At 55.5% G+C, this 17,994-nt stretch overlaps 1 protein-coding gene across 3 annotated transcripts in view; it reads right to left on the bottom strand.

The window, feature by feature from the left end:
- Positions 1-17,994, bottom strand: part of LOC144503916 (caspase-8-like) — a 27,759-nt gene that overhangs the window by 398 nt on the left and 9,367 nt on the right. The window contains exons 5-12 of one of the 3 annotated variants that reach the window (XR_013499569.1): positions 17,827-17,924; positions 17,035-17,095; positions 13,753-13,821; positions 10,538-10,590; positions 5,250-5,358; positions 3,507-4,318; positions 3,097-3,402; positions 1-637 (exon numbers count right to left, since the gene is read on the bottom strand). The exon at positions 1-637 is cut by the window's left edge and continues 391 nt beyond it. Coding sequence is in view for 2 of the 3 variants with exons in the window: in XM_078228991.1 (XP_078085117.1) it covers positions 478-637; positions 3,097-4,318; positions 5,250-5,358; positions 10,538-10,590; positions 13,753-13,821; positions 17,035-17,095; positions 17,827-17,924 (1,772 nt within the window). In the remaining variant the exon portion in view is untranslated. Of the gene's footprint in view, positions 638-3,096; positions 4,319-5,249; positions 5,359-10,537; positions 10,591-13,752; positions 13,822-17,034; positions 17,096-17,826; positions 17,925-17,994 lie in introns of all 3 variants that reach the window. The other 2 variants (XM_078228991.1, XM_078228992.1) reach the window with 2 other exon arrangements.

Raw genomic sequence — 17,994 nt, forward strand, 5'->3', positions numbered from 1 at the left:
AGCCGGGTTCATGGTGCAATTATCCAGGTTCACAGTGTGATGTCAAAACACTTCATTATCATCGAATCCCTACAGTGCAGGAGGCCATTCGGCCCATCGAGTCTGCACCGACTCTCCAACAGAGCATCTTACCCAGGCCCTATCCCCCGGCACCGTAACCCTGCGCAGTTACCCCACTAATCCCCCTAACCAGCACGTCTTTCAGACTGTGGGAGGAAACCGGAGCATCCGGAGGAAACCCACGCAGACACGGGGAGAATGTGCAGACTCCACACAGACAGTGACCCGAGCCGGGAATCGAACCCATGTCCCTGGCGCAGTGAGGCAGCAGCGCCAACCACCGTGACACCCACGAAATAAAGAGCTCATCAGACCGAGAGGATTGCACATTCCCTCCACCCAGTATCCACCAGCGGGGGCCCCGGCACTCGCAGGAACCTCCGAGAGACACTCTCCTCCCAGCTCCAGGTGCAGACACTACAAGGAGTTGGTGAAACTGCTGAAGGTCTGAGTGACAGGGAAGTAAAGCTTCTTCCTCAGGGTGTAACGAGGCTGTGGCATTTGCGTCTTGTCTTGCTTGTCCTTCTTCCCGCTGACATCCCTGTTGACGATAGTCAGAATGCTGAGCAAGTCCTCACTGGAAAGGAATAACCAGGCGTTAGCGACACTCACTCTGATCACCACTCACTCCCAGCGACAGGGCCAGTCCCGGCTGGGAGACCCACCCTCCACCCACCCTCCCATCGCTTCCTGTGTCCCTGCTACATGTCCCACCCTTCCTGTGTCTTCTACACTCTCCCCAAATATCCCACTCTCACTCTCTGTGCGTCTCTCTCTCTGCCTCTCTCTCTCTCTGCGTCTCTCTCTCTCTGCGTCTCTCTCTCTCTCTGCGTCTCTCTCTCTCTCTGCGTCTCTCTCTCTCTGCCTCTCTCTCTCTCTCTGCCTCTCTCTCTGCCTCTCTCTCTCTCTGCGTCTCTCTCTCTCTGCCTCTCTCTCTCTGCCTCTCTCTCTGCCTCTCTCTCTCTCTGCCTCTCTCTCTCTCTCTGCCTCTCTCTCTCTCTGCGTCTCTCTCTCTCTCTCTGCGTCTCTCTCTCTGCCTCTCTCTCTCTCTGCGTCTCTCTCTCTGTGCGTCTCTCTCTCTCTCTCTGCGTCTCTCTCTCTCTCTCTCTGCAACTCTCTCCCTGCCTCTCTCTCTCTCTGCGTCTCTCTCTCTCTGCCTCTCTCTCTCTGCGTCTCTCTCTCTCTCTGCCTCTCTTTCTGCGTCTCTCTCTCTCTGCGTCTCTCTCTCTGCGTCTCTCTCTCTCTGCGTCTCTCTCTCTCTCTGCGTCTCTCTCTCTCCGTGTCTCTCTCCCTGCCTCTCTCTCTCCCTGCCACTGAAAAAACAAATCCTTGACCACGCTCCCTCTTTCCATCCAAATTTCTGTCCCAAATCTCCGATTTCCCACTCCTCTCCAAATTCCTTCAACATGTCGCTTCCTAAATCCCTTCCCACCTATCCCAGGACTGCATGACTGAATCCCTCCAATCAGGTTTCTGCCCCAAGTCACAGACCAAAAGCGCTCACAGCAAAGTGAGCGAGTGTGAGAGTCACCAAGAGACACTCTCCCTCCGCATCCTCCAGCCTTTGACATGGTGACCCCATCCGCCTCCCCCAGCCCCCTCCCCATCCACCTCTCCCAGCCCCCTCCCCATCCGCCTCTCCCAGCCCCCTCCCCATCCGCCTCCAGCCCCCTTCCCATCCGCCTCTCCCAGCCCCCTCCCCATCCGCCTCCAGCCTCCCCCAGCCCCCTCCCCATTCTTCTCCAGCCCCCTCCCCATCTGCCCCCAGCCCCCTCCCCATTCTCCTCCAGACCCCTCCCCATCCGCCTCCAGCCTCCCCCAGCCCCCTCCGCCTCCAGCCTCCCCCAGCCCCCTCCGCCTCCAGCCTCCCCCAGCCCCCTCCCTGCTCCTGTACCGTTACCTCTGGTGTCCCCCAAGGATCTAGCCTTATTTAAGTTTATTTATTAATGTCACAAGTAAGGCTTACATTAACACTGCAATGAAGTTATTGTGAAATTCTCCTGGTCGACACACTCCGGCGCCTGTTCGGGTACACTGAGGGAGAATTTAGCACGGCCAATGCACCCTAACCAGCACGTCTTTCAGGCTGTGGGAGGAAACCGGAGCACCCGGAGGAAACCCGCCCAGACACGGGGAGAACATGCAGACTCCACACAGACAGTGACCCAAGTCGGGAATCAAACCCAAGTACCTGGCGCTGTGAGGCAGCAACGCTAACCCACTGTGCCACCCTTGCCGCGCCTTCCTCACTGTGCCACCGTGCTGTGTCTTCCTCACTGTGCCACCCTTGCCGCGCCTTCCTCACTGTGCCACCGTGCTGTGTCAGCGACACGCTCCCCGAGCAGCATCATCTAAGCTGCCAGTTTCCCCATGTGCACTGGCCACTCAGCCAGGTTCTGGAACTCCCTTCCTGAATCTCTCCACCTCACATTCCTCCTTTCAAACCCTCCGCAAAAGCTCTCCCTTTGCCCAAGCCCTGAGTCCAGTATCTCCTTATCTGGCTCAGTGACAGACATTGCTGTATAATGTTTCTGGAAAACACCCAAGCACATTTCAGTACTGTAAAGGTTTTATCTCAAAGCAAGTTGCTGTTCTATCTGCGCTCTCTATCTTTCTCTCCTCCCAGTCTGTTCCACTCTCTCTCTCCTCCCTGTCTCTCCCACTCTCTCTCTCCTCCCCTTCTCTCCCGCTCTCTCTCTCTCTTTCTCTCCTCCCTGTCTCTCCCACTCTCTCTCTCCTCCCCTTCTCTCCCGCTCTCTCTCTCTCTTCCCAGTCTGTTCCACTCTCTCTCTCCTCCCCTTCTCTCCCGCTCTCTCTCTCTCTCCTCTCCCACTCTCTCTCTCCTCCCCTTCTCTCCCGCTCTCTCTCTCTCTCCTCTCCCACTCTCTCTCTCTCTCTCTCCTCCCCGTCTGTCCCACTCTCTCTCTCCTCCCAGTCTCTCCCGCTCTCTCTCTCTCTCTCTCTCTCCTCACCGTCTCTCCCACTCTCTCTCTTCTCCCTACTTCTGTGCCGTGTTTCGCCTCTGGGTGTTAGTACCTGCCGCAGTATTTCTCCAGGTTCTCGCACAGGGATTGGATATACCAGGCCCCCTCCTGGATGTGTCGATAGGAGACGTACCCCTCCACGGTCGCCATGCCCAGGAGAAAATCTGCTTCGTCCGGGATCGTGGCACTGCTGCATACGGCATCCTCCTCCAGCGGAGACTCAATCCCAAAGCTGGGGAGCTGGATCCCAGCGCTGGAGGACTGGATCCCGGCGCTGGAGGACTGGATCCCGGCGCTGGAGGGCTGGATCCCGGCGCTGGAGGACTGGATCCCGGCGCTGGAGGACTGGATCCCGGCGCTGGGGGACTGGATCAATGCGCTGGGGGACTGGATCCCGGCGCTACTGGGCTGGATCCCGGCGCTGGGGGACTGGATCCCGGTGCTGGAGGACTGCATCCCGGCGCTGGAGGACTGGATCCCGGCGCTGGAGGACTGGATCCCGGCGCTGGAGGACTGCACCCCGGCGCTGGAGGACTGCATCCCGGCGCTGGAGGACTGCATCCCGGCGCTGGAGGACTGCATCCCGGCGCTGGAGGACTGGATCCCGGCGCTGGAGGACTGGATCCCGGCGCTGGAGGACTGGATCCCGGCGCTGGAGGACTGGATCCTGGCGCTGGGGGACTGGATCCATGCGCTGGGGGACTGGATCCCGGCACTGGGGGACTGGATCCCGGCGCTGGGGGACTGGATCCCGGCGCTGGGGGACTGGATCCCGGCGCTGGGGGACTGGATCCCGGCGCTGGGGGACTGGATCCCGGCGCTGGGGGACTGGATCCCGGCGCTGGGGGACTGGAACCCGGCGCTGGGGGACTGGATCCCGGCGCTGGGGGACTGGATCCCGGCGCTGGGAGACTGGATCCCGGCGCTGGGGGACTGGATCCCAGTGATACTGGGCTGGATCTCAATCTCCACGCAGTCCTGTTTCTTCCTTCCCTGACAGGCCTGAATGAAGAAAAGCTTGGGCTTCTCCCGGAGACTGGGGCACCTCGTGCCCGAGAAGAAGGAGGTGATTTCAGAGATGGCGACCTGCTCGCTATCCGTGCCACACATCACGCCTCTCTCGCCGTGTGTCAGGATGCAGCAGACAAAGCAATCGCGGGCCGTGTGGTCCATTTGCTGGAAGACTAGCATCGTGTTCCGCATCTCCTCAGCCGTGAGGTTTTTGTACAGAGTCACCTCGAAGCCAAGCCACCTGAAGACCGCATCGAGACGCTCTGCGGAGGGAGAAATCCCACAGCGTTGGGAAGTTAGTGCGCAGAAAATTATTTAAAAAACAGTAAAAATGCTAAGAGTTGTAAAAATTGTTTAAAAGGTGAGTTTGTTTTTTCTGTCCTTAGAGTTTAAAAAAAGGTACTTTTTTTTGTACTGATGTACACAGAGAACACAGAGTGAAACAATGTATTGCTGCCAGGACGACAATCAGTTTAAACCAGGCATTTGAATAGCAGCAGCCTATCGGATTTGAACTTGATGTTTTGATAACCTGTAAACCAATCCTATTTTTCGAACTTTGGTATGCCGTCGGGGGTATAAAACACAGCTCCCAGCTCCAAACTGCCAGAAGGCCGCCTGCCAGCGACTGCCGACTAACAGCTTAGTTTGGATCAGAGACAGGCAGCAGCTCTCCAACAGCCACATTAATGTCTTAAAAGAAAACCTAATCTCAATCGTAAAAGTACCAACAGAACAGAAGATAGTGAAGACAGAAGAAATCTGCAAAGAAGACAGAGGATTCCGGGAGACGGCATTTTGAGAGTGACTAAAAATTATATTTTTTTGTAATTATGAGAATTGTATTTATCTAAACAGCACTCCATTAGAATAGTATTTGATTCGGTTTGTTAGTAGTCTAGTTAGCCTGTTTGCTGTTAGTTAGATAATTAAAGTGTAGCTTGTTGATTTTACAGAGTGTGTTGGGTAGTTATGTTGATTTAACCACTGAGAGTTGCCAAAGTGCAGATAATCCCCCTTCTCACACTCACTTTAACAGATTATAAAGGAATGTACTCCTCTTTTGAGTGGTTGAGTGTCAGTTCTCAGAGAGGGGATCGGCCTCCCCTTTGTAACAGTGACACGGGATCCGACCTCCACTTCCCGGAGTTAGAGCTACAAGTCCAGGGAGCGGACAGCAATTGCAACCTTTACCTGCGTCCACGTGCGTTCCTCTCCGTTCTCCCATCGTCTTGAACTTGCCGTTGTTGATGATCACACAGGAGCCTCTGGGGTTGCTCTCCATTCTGTAACTGCCCAGACTCTGTGAGCATGAAATACAACAGGGAACATTATCCACTGCACCCAATCCCCGCCGCCCACTGCACCCAGTCCCCGCCGCCCACTGCCCCCAGTCCCCGCTTCCCACTGCACCCAGTCCCCGCTTCCCACTGCCCCCAGTCCCCGCTTCCCACTGCACCCAGTCCCCGCTTCCCACTGCCCCCAGTCCCCGCTTCCCACTGCCCCCAGTCCCCGCTTCCCACTGCACCCAGTCCCCGCTTCCCACTGCCCCCAGTCCCCGTTACCCACTGCCCCCAGTCCCCGCTTCCCACTGCCCCCAGTCCCCGTTACCCACTGCACCCAGTCCCCGCTTCCCACTGCACCCAGTCCCCGCTTCCCACTGCACCCAGTCCCCGCTTCCCACTGCACCCAGTCCCCGCTTCCCACTGCACCCAATCCCCGCTTCCCACTGCCCCCAGTCCCCGCTTCCCACTGCACCCAATCCCCGCTTCCCACTGCACCCAGTCCCCGCTTCCCACTGCACCCAGTCCCCGCTTCCCACTGCACCCAGTCCCCGCTTCCCACTGCACCCAGTCCCCGCTTCCCACTGCACCCAGTCCCCGCTTCCCACTGCACCCAGTCCCCGCTTCCCACTGCACCCAGTCCCCGCTTCCCACTGCACCCAGTCCCTGTTACCCACTGCACCCAGTCCCCACTTCCCACTGCCCCCAGTCCCTGTTACCCACTGCACCCAATCCCCGCTTCCCACTGCACCCAGTCCCCGCTTCCCACTGCACCCAGTCCCCGCTTCCCACTGCCCCCAGTCCCCGCCACCCACTGCCCCCAGTCCCCGCCGCCCACTGCCCCCAGTCCCCGCTTCCCACTGCACCCAGTCCCCGCTTCCCACTGCACCCAGTCCCCGCTTCCCACTGCACCCAGTCCCCGCTTCCCACTGCACCCAGTCCCCGCTTCCCACTGCACCCAGTCCCCGCTTCCCACTGCCCCCAGTCCCCGCCACCCACTGCCCCCAGTCCCCGTTACCCACTGCCCCCAGTCCCCGTTACCCACTGCCCCCAGTCCCCGTTACCCACTGCCCCCAGTCCCCGTTACCCACTGCACCCAATCCCCGTTACCCACTGCACCCAGTCCCCGCTTCCCACTGCACCCAGTCCCCGCTTCCCACTGCCCCCAGTCCCCGTTACCCACTGCCCCCAGTCCCCGCTTCCCACTGCCCCCAGTCCCCGTTACCCACTGCCCCCAGTCCCCGTTACCCACTGCCCCCAGTCCCCGCTTCCCACTGCACCCAGTCCCCGCTTCCCACTGCACCCAGTCCCCGCTTCCCACTGCCCCCAGTCCCCGTTACCCACTGCCCCCAGTCCCCGCTTCCCACTGCCCCCAGTCCCCGTTACCCACTGCCCCCAGTCCCCGTTACCCACTGCCCCCAGTCCCCGCTTCCCACTGCACCCAGTCCCCGCTTCCCACTGCACCCAGTCCCCGCTTCCCACTGCCCCCAGTCCCCGCTTCCCACTGCACCCAGTCCCCGCTTCCCACTGCACCCAGTCCCCGCTTCCCACTGCACCCAGTCCCCGCTTCCCACTGCCCCCAGTCCCCGCTTCCCACTGCACCCAGTCCCCGCTTCCCACTGCCCCCAGTCCCCGTTACCCACTGCCCCCAGTCCCCGCTTCCCACTGCACCCAGTCCCCGCTTCCCACTGCACCCAGTCCCCGTTACCCACTGCCCCCAGTCCCCGTTACCCACTGCCCCCAGTCCCCGTTACCCACTGCCCCCAGTCCCCGTTACCCACTGCACCCAGTCCCCGCTTCCCACTGCACCCAGTCCCCACTTCCCACTGCACCCAATCCCCGCTTCCCACTGCACCCATTCCCCGCTTCCCACTGCACCCAGTCCCTGTTACCCACTGCACCCAATCCCCGCTTCCCACTGCCCCCAGTCCCCGTTACCCACTGCACCCAGTCCCCGCTTCCCACTGCCCCCAGTCCCCGTTACCCACTGCACCCAATCCCCGCTTCCCACTGCCCCCAGTCCCCGCTTCCCACTGCACCCAGTCCCCGCTTCCCACTGCCCCCAGTCCCCGCTTCCCACTGCACCCAGTCCCCGCTTCCCACTGCCCCCAGTCCCCGTTACCCACTGCCCCCAGTCCCCGTTACCCACTGCACCCAGTCCCCGCTTCCCACTGCCCCCAGTCCCCGCTTCCCACTGCACCCAGTCCCCGCTTCCCACTGCACCCAGTCCCCGCTTCCCACTGCACCCAGTCCCCGCTTCCCACTGCCCCCAGTCCCCGTTACCCACTGCACCAAATCCCCGTTACCCACTGCACCCAATCCCCGCTTCCCACTGCACCCAATCCCCGTTACCCACTGCACCCAATCCCCGCTTCCCACTGCACCCAATCCCCGTTACCCACTGCACCCAGTCCCCGTTACCCACTGCACCCAATCCCCGTTACCCACTGCACCCAGTCCCCGCTTCCCACTGCCCCCAGTCCCCGTTACCCACTGCACCCAATCCCCGCTTCCCACTGCACCCAATCCCCGTTACCCACTGCACCCAATCCCCGTTACCCACTGCACCCAATCCCCGCTTCCCACTGCACCCAGTCCCCGCTTCCCACTGCACCCAATCCCCGCTTCCCACTGCCCCCAGTCCCCGTTACCCACTGCACCCAATCCCCGTTACCCACTGCACCCAGTCCCCGCTTCCCACTGCACCCAATCCCCGCTTCCCACTGCCCCCAGTCCCCGTTACCCACTGCACCCAGTCCCCGCTTCCCACTGCACCCAGTCCCCGCTTCCCACTGCACCCAGTCCCCGCTTCCCACTGCCCCCAGTCCCCGCTTCCCACTGCCCCCAGTCCCCGCTTCCCACTGCACCCAATCCCCGTTACCCACTGCACCCAGTCCCCGCTTCCCACTGCACCCATTCCCCGCTTCCCACTGCCCCCAGTCCCCGCTTCCCACTGCCCCCAGTCCCCGCTTCCCACTGCCCCCAGTCCCCGCTTCCCACTGCCCCCAGTCCCCGCTTCCCACTGCACCCAATCCCCGTTACCCACTGCACCCAATCCCCGCTTCCCACTGCACCCATTCCCCGCTTCCCACTGCACCCAGTCCCCGCCACCCATTGCCCCCAGTCCCCGCTTCCCACTGCACCCAGTCCCCGCTTCCCACTGCCCCCAGTCCCCGCTTCCCACTGCACCCAGTCCCCGCTTCCCACTGCACCCAGTCCCCGCTTCCCACTGCACCCAGTCCCCGCTTCCCACTGCCCCCAGTCCCCGCTTCCCACTGCCCCCAGTCCCCGCTTCCCACTGCCCCCAGTCCCCGCTGCCCACTGCACCCAATCCCCGCTGCCCACTGCACCCAGTCCCCGCTTCCCACTGCCCCCAGTCCCCGCTGCCCACTGCACCCAATCCCCGCTGCCCACTGCACCCAGTCCCCGCTGCCCACTGCACCCAGTCCCCGCTGCCCACTGCACCCAGTCCCCGCTGCCCACTGCACCCAGTCCCTGTTACTGTCCTTCATAGAGTGTCAGGCGCACACCGCGATTGTCCTGGTTTCAGATTCCTTTATCCCACCACCCAACCACAATCTCTGTTTTTACATTTTCAATCCACCCCCCTCAGCCTCAGCAGCTTTTGGGATATGGGGGGGGAAGAGTTTCAGTACAGTGGTTAGCGCTGCTGCCTCACAGCACCAGGGACCCGGGTTCGATTCCTTGCCTCGGGTCAGCGTCTGTGAGGAGTCTGCACATTCTCCCCGTGTCTGCGTGGGTTTCCTCCGGGTGCTCCGGTTTCCTCCCACAGTCTGAAAGACGTGCTGGTTAGGTGGATTGGCCGTGCTAAATTCTCCCTCAGTGTACCCGAACAGGAGCCGGAGTGTGGCGACTGGGGGATTTTCACAGTAACTTCATTGCAGTGTTAATGTCAGCCTACTTGTGACAACAATAAATAAACTTTATTTCCAGATGTCTGAGGGATATATCTGGACGAACACTTGAAACATTCAAGGACATGGGAGAAATGCAGAAAAATGGGATAAGCGCAACTTTAGTGGTAAAGTTTAAAGTTTATTTATTAGTGTCACAAGTAGGCTTACATTAACACTGCAATGAAGTTATTGTGAAAATCCCCTAGTCACCACACTCTGGCTCCTGTTCGGGTACACTGAGGGAGAATTTAGCATGGCCAATGCACCCTAACCAGCGCGTCTTTCAGGCTGTGGGAGGAAACCGGAGCACCCGGAGGAAACCCACGCAGACACGGGGAGAACGTGCAGACTCCTCACAGACAGTGACCCAAGCCGAGAATCGAACCCGGGTCCCTGGTGCTGTGAGGCAGCAGTGCTAACCACTGTGCCACCGTGGTAGTTATTATCAGTGCAGACACGATGGACCGAAGGGCCTTTTGTGTGCTATAATGCCTCTATAACCTCACTCCTGAACGGTCACGCTCGAATTTTAAGGTTCGGCCCCCTTGTTCCGGACACCCCCCCCCCCCCCCCTCCCCACACACAGCCCACCCCCCCAGAGGATCTGTCGAACCAATCAAATTCCTGAAGCATCCTAAAGACCTCTTCAATTTGACACACTCAGAAGGATACAATCCTTCTTAACCCGACTAGGGCGGCACGGTAGCACAGTGGTTAGCGCTGCTGCTTCACAGCTCCAGGGTCCCGGGTTCGATTCCCGGCTCGGGTCACTGTCTGTGTGGAGTTTGCACATTCTCCTCGTGTCTGCGTGGGTTTCCTCCGGGTGCTCCGGTTTCCTCCCACAGTCCAAAGATGTGCGGGTTAGGTTGATTGGCCAGGTTAAAAATTGCCCCTTAGAGTCCTGGGATGCGTGGATTAGTGGGTAAATATGTGGGGGTAGGGCCTGGGTGGGATTGTGGTCGGTGCAGACTCGATGGGCCGAATGGCCTCCTTCTGCACTGTAGGATTTCTATGATTCTATGACCCTTTCAACCCCAGTCGGAGTCTGGTCATTCTGCCCGGCAACCCCTCCACTTGCTGAGGCACTTCAAATGCCAAAGCCGATAGCGTTATGGACCAGGTGATGGGAAATGGATTTAGGATAGACAGGTGTTTCAGGACCAGCACAGACTCCATGGCCAGAACCCTCCATCCCTCCGCGGATAAATTCCATTTGCATTTTTAACCGTCGGAACCCAATGAAAATGCTGGGAACAGCACGAAAGGTGAAAGGGTAAACTACCTGCTGCCCAGAGCTCAGCTCGATGCTCGGACTGTGCAGAGGTTCCTTCAGACCTGTGAAAAGACAAACGGAGAGACTAGCAACCGACTCAAGAACAAAGGGTCATGAACGAAGCCCAGTCCATCACACAAACCAGCCCCCCATCCATTGATTCTGTCTACACTTCCCGCTGCCTCAGCAAAGCAGCCAGCATAATTAAGGACCCCACGCACCCCGGACATTCTCTCTTCCACCTTCTTCCGTCAGGAAAAAGATACAAAGGTCTGAGGTCACGTACCAACCGACACAAGAACAGCTTCTTCCCTGCTGTCATCAGACTTTTGAATGGACCTACCTCACATTAAGTTGATCTTTCTCTACACCGTAGCTATGACTGTAACACTACATTCTGCACTCTCTCCTTTCCTTCTCTATGAACGGTATGCTTTGTCTGTATAGCGCACAAGAAACAATACTTTTCACTGTATACTAATACATGTGACAATAATAAATCAAATCAAAATCAATAAATGCAAGTAAGTTCCAGACACCCACCAGTCTCTGCATAAAAAACCTCTTCCCCATGTCCCCTCTGCACCTACTGCCGCTTATCTTGGATCGATGTCCCCTGGTTCTCCACCAAGGGAAACAGTTTCATCCTGTCCACTCTCTCTCTCTCTCCTCGTTATTGGGTACACCTCCATCAATTAACCCCTCAGCCTTGTTTGTTCCAAGGAAAATAGAATCATAGAATCCCTACAGTGCAGAAGGAGGCCATTCGGCCCATCGAGTCTATACTGACCACAATCCCACCAGGCCCTATCCCTATCACCACATGCGGCACGGTGGCACAGTGGTTAGCACTGCTGCCTCACAGTTTCAAGGACCTGGGTTCGATTCCTGGCCTCGGGTCACTGTCTGTGTGGAGTCTGCACGTTCTCCCCGTGTCTGCGTGGGTTTCCTCCGGGTGCTCCGGTTTCCTCCCACAATCCAAAGTTGTGCGGGTTAGGTGGATTGGCCGTGCTAAATTGCCCCTTAGTGTCCAGGAATGTGTAGGTTAGAGGGATTAGTGGGGTAAATGTGTGGGGTTACGGGGGTAGGCCTGGGGTGGGATTGTTGTCGGTGGCGACTCAATGGGCTGAATGGCCTCCTTTTGCACTGTCGGGTTTCTATGGTTCTATGATTTTCCCTCGCCAGTCCCCCTGACACTAAGAGGCAATTTAGCATGGCCAATCAACCTAACCCGCACATCTTTGGAGTGTGGGAGGAAACTGGAGCACCCGGAGGAAACCCACGCAGACATGGGGAGAATGTGCAAACTCCACACAGGCAGTGACCCAAGGCTGGAATTGAACCCAGGTCCCTGACGCTGTGAGGCAGCAGTGCTAACCACTGTGCCACCATAATAACCCCAACCTCTCCAATCTCTCCTCATCACTACACTTTTCTAGTCCTGCCAACATTCCTGTAAACAAGGGGTTGTGTTCCCCTTGTCCTAGACTTCACCCAACCGCAGAAAAAACGTTTCTATCTAACCCTATCAATTAATTTCCAAATCCTAAAATCTAAATCAAATCACTCCCGAACCTCCCACATTCTCAGCAAGAATAAAAACTCAGTTTACATCGGTTCATCTCATCGTCTGTCCCTTAGGGCTCGTAGGAACAATAAGACCCTAAGATATAGGAGCAGAATTAGGCCATTCGGCCCATCGAGTCTGCTCCGCCATTCAATCATGGCTGATACGATTCTCATCCCCATTCTCCTGCCTTCTTCCCGTAAACCTTGATCCCCTTATTGATCAAGAACCTATCTATCTCTGTCTTAAATACACTCAATGACCCGGCCTCCTCTGTGGCAAAGAGTTCCACAGATTCACCACCCTCTGGCTGAAGGAATTCCTCCTCATCTCTGTTTTACAGGAACGTCCCTTCACTCTGAGGTTGTGCCCTCGAGTTCTAGTCTCTCCCAGCAGTGGAAACATCCTCTCCGCGTCCACTCTATCCAGGCCTCTCAGTATTCTGTAAGTTTCAATTAGATCCCCCCCTCATCCTTCTAAACTCCATCGAGTACAGACCCACGAGTGCCACCATTGTCGTCCCATTCACAAACACCTTCCGCACAGTCAAGGTCAGACCTTTGAGGGCACATTGCTCTGAATGTTCATTCTGAAAGACGTGCTGGTTAGGGTGCATTGACCCGAACAGGTGCTGGACTGTGGCGACTGGGGGAATTTCACAGTAACTTCATCGCTGTGTTAATGTAAGCCTTACTTGTGACTAATAAATAAACTTTAGAAAATGGGGGTTAAGTTCATTCCTTTCCGATATTTCTCCTACTCTCGCCTCTGCCTTTCTCTCTCCTTCCCTCTCCCTCGAACCTTTCTCCCTCTTTTCCCGTCTCCAACACTCCCTAAGGCGGCACGGTGGCACAGTGGTTAGCACTGCTGCCTCACAGCGCCAGGGACCCGGGTTCGATTCCTGGCTTGGGTCACTGTCTGTGGAATCTGCACGTTCTCCCCATGTCTGCGTGGGTTTCCTCCGGGTGCTCCGGGTTCCTCCCACAGTCCGAAAGACGTGCTGGTTAGGGTGCATTGGTCATGCTAACGTCTCCCTCCCTGTACCCGAACAGGCGCCGGAGTGTGGCGACTTCATTGCAGTGTTAATGTAAACCTACTTGTGACTAATAAATAAACTTTAAAAACCTTTCACTCACTCCTGCTCCATCTCCTCTGTCTCTCACTGCTTTCCTCATTCATCCAATCTCATTTTTGCCTCCTGCTTATCCTCCCTCACCCCCACCGTCTCTCTCTGTCTCTCTCTCCTCTCTCCATCATAGAATCATAGAAACCCTACAGTGCAGAAGGAGGCCATTCGGCCCATCGAGTCTGCACCGACCACAATCCCACCCAGGCCCTACCCCCACATATTGTACCCGCTAATCCCACTAACCTACGCATCTCAGGACTCTAAGGGGCAATTTTTTTTTTTTTTAACCTGGCCAATCAACCTAACCCGCACATCTTTGGACTGTGGGAGGAAACCGGAGCACCCGGAGGAAACCCACGCAGACACGAGGAGAATGTGCAAACTCCACACAGACAGTGACCCGAGCCGGGAATCGCACCCGGGACCCTGGAGCTGTGAAGCAGCAGTGCTAACCACTGTGCTACCGTGCCGCCCTCTGTCCGTCACTGTCCGTCTCCCTGCTCTCTCTCTATAGGTGGAGTTGGTTACCTTGTCCCTCGTATTTTGCCACCCAGCTGACATTGCCGTCCTGTACAGGGAGGTGCTGGTCTGGTGAAACTGAAATTTGAACAGAGAGCAGAGGACAGATTAGAGGCAGCAGGAAGAATAAAAAGAAGCATGTTATCGAAACGGTGAGAGATTGCAGGGCTCTGAGATACAGAGGGATCTGAGTGTCCCAGTGCATGAATTGCAAAAGGATAGTGTGCAGGTACAGCAAGTAATCAGGAAAGCTAATAAAATGTTATCGTTTATTGTGAGGGGAACTGAACACAAGAGTAGGGAGATTTTGCTTCAGTTATATAGAGCATTATGAAGACCACATCTGGAGTACTGTGTACAGTATTGGTCTCCTTATTTATTTAAGGAAGGGTATAAATATGTTGGACCTAGTTCAGAGAAGGTTTACTACATTCCTATCTGGAATGAGAGGGTTGTTTTATGAGGAAAGGTTGGACAGAATAGGCTTGTATCTGCTGGAGTTTAGAATTAGAATCCCTACAGTGCAGAGGGAGGCCATTCAACCCATCGAGTCTGCACCGACCACAATCCCACCCAGGCCCTATCCCTGTAACCCCATGTATTTCCCCTGTCAATCCCCCTGACACTAAGGGGCAATTTAGTAATGCCAATCCACCTAACCCGCACATCTTTGCACTGTGGGAGGCCCCCCGGAGCACCCGGAGGAAACCCACGCAGACACGGGGAGAATGTGCAAACGCCACACAGACAGTGACCCATGCCGGGAATTGGGTCCCTGGCGCTGTGGGGCAGATGTGCTAACCACTGTGCCACCGTGCCATCCTAATGTCCTTTAGGGAAGGAAATCTGCTGTCCTTACCCGGTCTGACCTACATGTGACTCCTGAGCCACAGCAATGTGGTTGATTCTCAACTGCCCTCTGAAGTGGCCGAGCGAGACACTCAGTTCAAGGGATGATCAGGGATGGACAATAGATGTTAGAAGAGTAAGAGGTGACTTGATTGAATCATACAAGGTCCTGAGGGGTATTGACAGGGTGGATGGGGGGGCTGGGATGTTTCCTCTTGTGGGGGAATCTACAGCTAGGGGTCTCTCATTAAACACAGTAAGAAGTTTAACAACACTAGATTAAAGTCCAACAGGTGGCATCTCCACATCATGTCTCTCATTAAAGACAGAGATGAGGGGAGAAAAATTATCTGAGGGCAGCGAAATTTTGGAATAGAAAAGGTGATTGAGCCAGAGCCTTTGCTGAAGTTAATTTATTAGTGTCACAAGTAGGCTTACATTAACACTGCAATGAAGTTACTGTGAAAATCCCCTAGTTGCCACTCTCCGGCACCTGTTCGGGCACACTGAGGGAGAATTTAGCACGGCCAATCCACCTAACCAGCATGTCTTTCGGACTGTGGGAGGAAACCGGAACACCCGGAGGAAACCCACGCAGACACTGGGAGAATGTGCAAATTCCACACAGACCCAAGCCGGGAATCGAAGCCGGGTCCCTGGCGCTGTGAGGCAGCAGTGCTAACCCGCTGTGCTACCGTGCCGTCCCCAATATAATTAGGGCAGACTCTTAATAAATAAGGAGGTGAAAAGTTATTGGAGGTGGCGAGAATGTGGAGATGAGCCATGATCCTATTGAAAGGCAGAGCAGATTTGAGGGGCCATTCAGTTTTTTTATTCATTTGCGGGATGTGGGCGGCTGGGTCAGCGTTTTTCACCCATCCCTAATTGCCCCTTCAACTGAGAGTCTTGCTCGGCCGTTTCAGAGGGCAGTTGAGAGTCAACCACATTGCTGTGGCTCTGGAATCACACGTGGGCCTGACCGGGTAAGGACAGCAGATTTCCTTCCCTGAAGGGCCTTAGTGAACCAGATGGGTTTTTCCAACAATCGACAATGTCTACATCAGTAGATTCTTAATTCCAGATATTTTTTATTGAATTCAAATTCTGCCATCTGCCGTGCCGGGATTCGAACCCGGGTCCCCGGAACATTAGTTGAGGATTAATAGTCTAGCGATAACACCACTAGGCCATTGCCTCCCCAGTGTTTTGCTGAACAAGGAGTCACGGGTTCAAGGTGAGGGGGGCAAGGTTCAACACAGATGTCAGGGGGACGTATTTTACACAGAGGGTGGTGGGGGCCTGGAATGCACTGCCAAGCAAGGTGATTGAGGCGGACACGCTGGGATGGTTTAAGACTTATCTAGATAGCCACATGAACAGACTGGGAATGGAGGGATACAAAAGAATGGTCTAGTGGGCACATGAGCGGCACAGGCTTGGAGGGCCGAAGGGCCTGTTCCTGTGCTGTATTGTTCTTTGTTCTTGTTCTTTGTTCATAACTAGATATTTCAGATTGAGATGATCCAGTGAGAAAGTAGATAAAAGCAACCGAGTGAATGCTGGTTGTTACTATTGTTATAAAGTGGGGGTGGATCCCCCCCTCTGAGAACTAACACCAAAACCCCCAAAGAGGAATACCTCGCCCTATAATCTGTAAAAGGTGTGTGAGAAGTGGTGTGAGCTGCTCTTCAGCGACTCCTAGTGGTTAAATACAAAATAAATCCCTGACACTCTCTCTAAAATCAACACCTAACAATTTATTTATCTAACTATCAGTGAGCAAATTAACTAAACTATTAACAAACCAAATAAACCCCTTCTAACTATTAACTATTCCCCAATAAAACAAGATTCCAATGGTACGCTGTTCCAATAAGTACAAATCCCACTCATTAACAAAAATAGAATTTACTCACTCTCTAAATTACAACCAGGTTTTGTGCCTTCTGGAACATTCTGGGTCTTCTCTGTTGATTCTCCTGTCTGGAACTTCCTTCTTCTTTGGTACCTTTGCTATCTAGATGGGGCTTGCTCTAAGGCATGGATGAAGCTGTGAGAGCCAGCGATTCTCCCTCTCTCTGAGAGCTGTGAGCTGTAGCAGTTGCTCTTCCCTTTTTGTCCCCCTTCTTTTATAGGACATGTCAATATTTCCCACAATAGGATAGGTTGTCAAAACCATCAGATTTAAATTTAATAGATTCTTGGTATCTAAGTGCCTGGTTCAAATTGATTGGCTAGGTTCAACAGCCTGTTGTCTTGGTAACCCTGCTGCTTGGCCTTTCGATACTAATTTTTCAGTCTGGGCTCTCTGTGTACTTGTATTTGTTAACTCTCCAAGCACAGGAAAAGCTCCACCTTTTAAAGGGACCGCGCAATGCTTCCCCGCTCCCTAGGATTTAACAATCACCAATCTATAATTTCTGTACCCAACAATACACGCACCACAATTCCGGGAGAATTCCACCGATAACGAGTTGTGCGACTTGAGGGCTCCGGACAGCTCCTGTGTTGGAGAGAAGGCGATAATGTCTGAGGGATCGGATAATCATCAAACCATAAATAACAGCTCTTCCCGAACACATCCCCCTCCACCCAAACACTCCCCTTCTGAATGTGTCTCAGACAGCACAGACTGAGGCCATTGCACCCATCCAGTCCTTGCTGTCTGCAGAGCAATCCAGTCAGTCCCAGTCTCCCCCCCCCCCCCCCCCCCCCCCGCCCTGTCTCTGTATCTCTGAGAGTTTACTCCCCTCGAGTGTCCATCCGATTTCCTTTTGAAATCAGACATCTTGGCTTCCACCCCCTCGTGGGCAGCGAGTTGCAGCTCTTTAGCTCTCGCTGTGTAGAAACATTCTTCCTCACAGACCCCACCCCCATTCAAAACCTTCGGTCTGTGTGCGGCCCACCATTCCCCCACCCCGCCCCCTCCCCAGCTTTGTCCACCTTCTCCAATCCTGTCAGACTCTTGTTCTCCTCGGTCAAATCTCCCCTCAATCTCCTTTGCTCCAAGGGGAACAATCCCCAGATTCTCTAACCCCAACCTCAGAGCTAAAAGCCTTCATCCCTTAGCCGTTCCCGCCGCACCCTCCCCAGGATTCTCACATCCTCCTGGAAGTGGCCACAACTGGACATAGTGCTCTAGCTGGGGCCCAACCAGAGCTTTCCAGAAGGTTCTCTTTCAACCCGTGTCCAATCCCGCGTCACATTGCGTAGATGAACGCCAGTCAGACTTACAGCAGGTCGTGACCCTCGAGGAACTAACTTCCCTGACGTAGGAATGGTCTGAGCAGTCGGAGTCAGGTGGATAACAGATTCCACATCCGGCCTTCTTCCTGAAACAGCAAGAGAGGAAATCAGTAACAGAGCAATCCCACTTTACACCCGCACTGTGCTGGGGACATG

This window comes from Mustelus asterias, chromosome 14 (genome assembly GCF_964213995.1).
Source record: "Mustelus asterias chromosome 14, sMusAst1.hap1.1, whole genome shotgun sequence".
In the NCBI taxonomy this organism is placed as follows: Eukaryota; Metazoa; Chordata; class Chondrichthyes; order Carcharhiniformes; family Triakidae; genus Mustelus; species Mustelus asterias.